At 33.7% G+C, this 6,077-nt stretch overlaps 1 protein-coding gene across 1 annotated transcript; it reads left to right on the forward strand.

Annotated features, from left to right (window-relative positions):
• The first annotated feature begins 1,748 nt into the window (after positions 1-1,748).
• Positions 1,749-5,644, forward strand: LOC123307087 (MAU2 chromatid cohesion factor homolog). The gene is made up of 10 exons (XM_044889293.1): positions 1,749-2,100; positions 2,155-2,334; positions 2,391-2,513; positions 2,686-2,814; positions 2,866-2,962; positions 3,573-3,737; positions 3,853-4,100; positions 4,391-4,596; positions 4,688-4,890; positions 5,352-5,644. The coding sequence occupies exons 1-10, from the start codon at positions 1,876-1,878 to the stop codon at positions 5,546-5,548; spliced, it is 1,773 nt and encodes a 590-aa protein (XP_044745228.1). The 5' UTR covers positions 1,749-1,875; the 3' UTR covers positions 5,549-5,644.
• Positions 5,645-6,077: the final 433 nt, after the last annotated feature.

Here is a 6,077-nt window from a genome sequence, read left to right on the forward strand (position 1 = left end):
CTCGTCTTTATAGGTACCAACGAATATAATTTATGGTAGAATCCAGTCCAGAATCCAGTTGATGTTGGATAGAAACCACATGGAAAGCTTGTCTAAGCTATCTCACAAATCAACAACGTTTGATTGAAGCATTCATGCCTTTCGATGAAATAAAACAGGCCTTTAGAACGCTAACCCAGGTTCAAAGATTATAGAGTTGACTCTATAATCTTTGCCCAGGTTGTTTTCCGTTTGGGAATCCCGCAGAAATTAATGACCAAGATTCGTTATGAAAAAAATGAAATCTTGATGGCCAAACGAACATGAAATTAAGGAAAATGAAGAAACTACTACGTATATACATATGATACTTAACAAACTAAATTTTTAGAAATTTTTGTAGCATTAAAACACTCCTCTTCACTACAAATGTATAGTGTTAAGCCCGTTTGCAACAGCCGAGAATTCTCTAGAAAATTTACTCGAGATTTCATGCGCCGTGAATTATGTACCGTTACATACGCACTTTCGGTAGAATTCTCTGTTCAGTTGCGTACTAAATAGTCCCCGCCCTTTTCTTGCGAGAATTTTGTAGAGAATTCTCCAGAGAATTCTCGGCTGTTGCAAACGGGCTTAAAGCCCGTTTGCAACAGCCGGCAGTTAACAGTTACATACAAAATAATTTCTGCCGTTTTCTTGCGAGAATTTTGTAGAGAATTCTCGCAAACGGGCTTCATACAAAACTGTATAAACAGAATGGAAAACTGCGCCGGTCGATAGCCCTGCATTTGATTGCAAGATCAATAAATTTTTCTATCTATTTCCGAAAAACACAAAAACACTTCAAATTCAAAAACCAATCAATATTTTTTTGAATTGAACTCATCTTAGAAAACTAAAAAATATATCTATCAAATTTAGATCTACGATGATTTTTCTTGGATACGCGTTTTGAAAGTTGAGCTTCGAAACATGCCGGAAAAGATGAGGTCAGTTAAAAATTCGTTAAGACCGACTCCGACGTCTATAAAATTTCGAGATTTATTACTGGAATGGCTGCTCTTTTAGTTTCCTAGAAATTTAGCGTTTCAAAAGGACGAGAATAACGAGGGAAATGGTATTAAATACCCAAAGACATGTTTGGGATAATTTGTATCATTGTCATTGTAGTGAGTAAATGGGGGCAATTTTCGATACTCATGAAAAAAAGAGCCATTTTGCCATGATTTCCATACGTTTTTGTTTGAAACAACTTATTGAATTGTTTATTCTCGAAATTTATTATATGTGATAAGTAACCGGACCTGAACCTACCAGAACAGTGATATTCTTTGAATGAAGGTGAATAAATTTGTATTTTTTTTTCATTCTTGAATGAACAAATTTAAGCCTTAGTACTCATTTGTTTATTCAGTCGCGGAATGTGGCGGAATGTGGCGGAATGTGAAGAGTTAAGTTATGAGCCAGGAGCCAGACGCATTACTTAATTTTTGGTACAGTGACCGGAGGTATAAAGCCTCTTTGTATAAAGTCACTGTAATTTTTTGGACAATTTTCGACTGGCCAGAAATCAAAGAGTTGTTACTCTCTCTTTGCAGAAATCGTATCGCACCTCAGATCAAAAAACATTTTATTGATCTGAGTATCGCACAGTTCAGACACTAGCGCCACCCAGAGATATATCTCTGGCGCTACCACACAAAACGTGTTGATCGAATCGAGAAAAATAAGAACTTTTCCTTCTATGTTTTCGGTTTGGACCACAGAAATTCATATATTGTTTATGTTAGATTTCAATTAGAAGAATGAGTTTCAAAAAAACTTATTTATTCAAAATAGTAAATGAAAAAGGAATATGTAACAATTTAAATTTGTAGGAATCGATTAATTACTGCAATGGCATCTTCGCAAGATGCTTGGTATTTGTCCTTATTAGGTTTAGCGGAATATTTTAGGACTTCAAGTACACCTATGATTAAACAGTGTATTCAGTGTCTTCAGGCTGTTTTTAATTTCAAACCACCACCCAGAGTTGAAGCAAGGACTCATTTACAACTAGGAAATATATTGTTGACCCATACGAAAAATACAGATTTGGCAAAGAATCATTTAGAACAAGCTGTATGAGATATGTTGTGGTCCAGAAATTCATAATCTTTAAATGTTTATTTTTAGTGGCATCTTTCCCAAGTAATCAATACATTTGATGATGTAAAATTTGAAGCAGCCAGTGTACTAGCAGAGTTATATGAACAGCAACAGCAAATTGCTTTGTCGAAACCTATTTTGAGGAAAGCAATTGAGTTATCCCAACATAATGTATATTGGCATTGTAGGCTGATATTTCAACTTGCAGTAAGCAAATAACTTCTACAACTGTGAAATAATTCTTCAATCTACTTCAATTTTAGCAAATCCATGCAACAGAGAAAGATTATCAACTCGCAAGTAGTTTGCTTGGAGTTGGTGTAGATTATGCCCATATTTCAAATGCATACTATACAAGAGTTTTATTTTTATTAAGCAAAGGAATGGTGAGTTCAGAACTGAAGAAGTATTAAGAAATATAAGAGAAAAATATATATGAAACTCAACAATTCCAGAATTGTGAAGTTTCTACTATTTTGTATCGTAGATTTCTTATATTACGGATTCTGTTTTTAAATTTCCACATGTGATACTGTATTTATTCTGTGTTACTTGCAGTTGTTGTTAATTGATAAAAAAATACAAGAAGTACAAGGTGTATTAAGTCAAGCAGGCCATTTAATAGAGAGTTGGACAGGAGCACCATATCAAAAAGAATATCTTAAAGTTTATTATCTTGTTTTACAAGTAAGCATTTCAGCGTTCAGTTTTTTCTCTTTTTTAACAGCCAATTTTCAGGTTTGCCATTATCTTATGAGTGGACAGGTGAAAAGTGTGAAACCTTGTTTGAAGCAATTGCAACAAAGTATTCAAACAATAATGGGAAGTGATGATAGTAAGTGAATGTCTCGATTCAAAGTGTGTTCAAAGAACTTCTTTATCAAGTAGGCTAGTTTGATATTCTGTATCTTAACATGGTCCTTATATTCTATTTCTTCATTTTTGCACAGTGAAGATATGAAAAATGAAAATTTTTAGATTCTCGCAAATGTAACTTTATAGAGTATATTGGAATTTTGAAGAAAATCATAAAATGTTACAGCAGAAGATAAGCATGATTCCACAGCCCACCTGATGACGAATTGTTTTAACACATATTACGTTTGTTCTAGTATGAGTACATTTTATTATAACATTATTGTTCTACGAATTTCAAAATGCAACTATAAACTTGTCTGATTTTATCAAATTTTTATGGGATCATATTGCTTATTTATATTTCAATGATTCTACTTGAGTTTTTTTATTACTGTTTTGTTTATTTTGATCACAAAGCAAATTAATGAAATGGAAATCTCATTTGAAATCGAAAGTTGTCAACTTTATCAAGTCACCATTAAAGCATATTAGTTCCAGCATGTAACAATAGAAAAAAAAAATTCATCATAAACTCGGATCATTCATTCAGTGATATTTTGAGAATGTATTTGATAATTTTTTTTTAGTTTTCACTGGACCAAGTGCGGGAGACATGTTTTTGTGGATGCCTAAAGAGCATCTTTATGTTTTGGTTTATTTAGTTACAGTAATGCATAGTGTTCAGGCAGGTTATATGGAAAAGGCTCAGAAGTATACAGATAAAGCTTTAATGCAAATAGAAAAATTGAAAAGTAAGTGAAAATATTTTTTTGTCATAGGAGCTTATAACTCACATATTCACAGTAAAATTTATGAACCTCTCTAAGGGGCAACCAAGATGATAAATATGTTATTTTTTTTTTATAGTTGTCGACAACAAACCAATTTTATCTACTTTTCAACTGATGCTGTTAGAACATATAATTATGTGTCATTTAGTGATGGGAAATAAAACGCAGGCACTTCAAGAAATTTCCACTGTTGTAAGTTTATGCAGACAGAATCCTCGATTGTTGGAGTGCCATTGGCCACAACTGCATACACTTTTAGGACTGTATTCCATGAATATGAACTGCATGGAAGCAGCGGAAGCTCAGTTTATGGTCACGTTAAATGTGAGTGTAGAAAGTTTAATTTTAAAGGAAAATGATGATTTTTTCAATCTTGTTAAAATTTTCTTTTTTACATACTTATTTTCTTTTATTCATTGTTTTCTTCTATCCTGAAAATTGGTTGGATGGTATGGACAAAAAATTGTTAAACCTTATAAAGACTAGCTGCATGATGAATAAGATAACATTTCTGTAATCGTTATGAATTTATGTGATTATTTTTCTACCACCACTACCTACACATTACATCCACTTTAGAATTTGGTGAACATTTTTTATTTACACTTTTATAGATTCCGAGGGATAAGGAGCTGTGGACATTTGCAAATCTCAACTTAGCGATCGTTTATTTGAGGACTAAGAGGGAAGCTGATTTCAATGCTTTGCATGACAGGATCAACCCAGAAGCGTTGCCATCTCATTCGCATAGTTTAAAAGCAGCCGCTTATTATGTACAGGGACTTCATGCTTTTTTCCAGTGTAGATACAATGAGGCAAAGTAAGTTATGCTTGTCCAAAATTGTTGCACAATACAATTTACAGATAAGTTTATTACATTTGTGATAGTGAATATTCAATTTTATTTTTAGACGATATTTACGTGAAACATTAAAAATGGCCAACTCTGAAGATCTAAATAGGCTCACTTCTTGTTCACTGGTGTTATTGGGACATATATTCCTGTCTTTAGGAAACAGTAGGGAGAGTATGAACATGGTTACTCCTGCCATGCAATTAGCAAGTAAAATACCAGATGTTCACGTGCAATTGTGGGCTTCTGCAATTTTGAAAGGTAACATTGAAGTTTCTCTTATCAAGTGAATATTTTTTTGGTGCACTCGGTCAGTCAATACACTCCCTGGAAAGTGAAGGTATATAGTACACTCAAAGTTATAAAAACTTGAACAAATGAAAATCATGTCATTCAATTGCAGTTTAAACTAGTAGGCTGGTGGATCTACTGTATTTGTAAATTTTTTTTAATAATTCCGTACTACATACACCTTTTGGATGAACGCACCTTATTGAATGAATTTAGTATTACCGATTCACAAAGGAAAACATATGGGAAGAAGTAAAACAGAAACAATCTTTCAAGTTATTAAATAGATCACTTAGAAACTCTTCAATGGCACATAATGTTTGTTTGCTTCATTTTCTTATTTTACTGAACATAGTCATTCTTCGGGAATGTATTGATGATTTGCATTCTTATGTGTATCAAATAAATGAATAAATAATATCGTTTTCCAGATCTCTACAGAATATGCAACGATATGGCGAACGAGAATGAAGCATATCAAAGGCATGTACATTTTTCACAAATGCTGCTCAACGATCATTTTCAGGCTTCACAGATGCCAGAACATGGCCTTATAACATGGACTCAGGGTAACCTTCCCCCTCAATTACCTAACGAGGGACCTTGCACATCAGGAGTTATGTTATAGTTTTAAATTCATGTAATATTTCAAATTGTGTATAAAATTAACAAATTTTTATATTGAGAGGAATATGTTTTCATATTAAAATAATTTATGAGAAAACTTGTGTGTATAATTTTACCTACACATATGAAGTAGTTTTTCCAATAGGTTTGCTGATTGAATACGGCTATGCACACGCCAGCAGCTGAGCTAAGCTGGGGAGCAAGAAATCAGAACTTCTGCAAGGGCGACCTTGGAGGATTCTCTCCACATGCGCCAGCCAGTCGTTCGTTTAGTGCCCAAGAGTTGATTTTCTGCATGTCGAAATATACCAAATTGGGCCAGAACTAGCAGAACTACTTTTTCCGCCCAATCTGGGGTTGTGTCAACTGACGATTTGTTTAAATTTGCGTTTGGTGAACGTCAAAAATATCGAATTACTGATTTTTTTCTCTTATTTCCGATCTGGCTTCAAGATATGCGCTGGGCACGCTCTGGTTATTCGTCTTTCGTTTGGTGTTTTTCGCGACCCTCAAGATGCAGCGGTTCGCTT

The sequence above is a fragment of the Coccinella septempunctata genome, chromosome 2, assembly GCF_907165205.1.
Source record: "Coccinella septempunctata chromosome 2, icCocSept1.1, whole genome shotgun sequence".
NCBI lineage: Eukaryota > Metazoa > Arthropoda > Insecta > Coleoptera > Coccinellidae > Coccinella > Coccinella septempunctata.

What these genes read in the sequence shown, in the direction of transcription:
- LOC123307087 (XM_044889293.1), top strand. Translation starts at nt 1,876, where the DNA reads ATGGCATCTTCGCAAGATGCTTGGTATTTGTCCTTATTAGGTTTAGCG. An exon ending in AATAATGGGAAGTGATGATA is followed by an intron (nt 2,963 to 3,572) that starts GTAAGTGAATGT and finishes ATTTTTTTTTAG; the next exon opens with TTTTCACTGGACCAAGTGCG. An exon ending in TGTAGATACAATGAGGCAAA is followed by an intron (nt 4,597 to 4,687) that starts GTAAGTTATGCT and finishes TTTTATTTTTAG; the next exon opens with ACGATATTTACGTGAAACAT.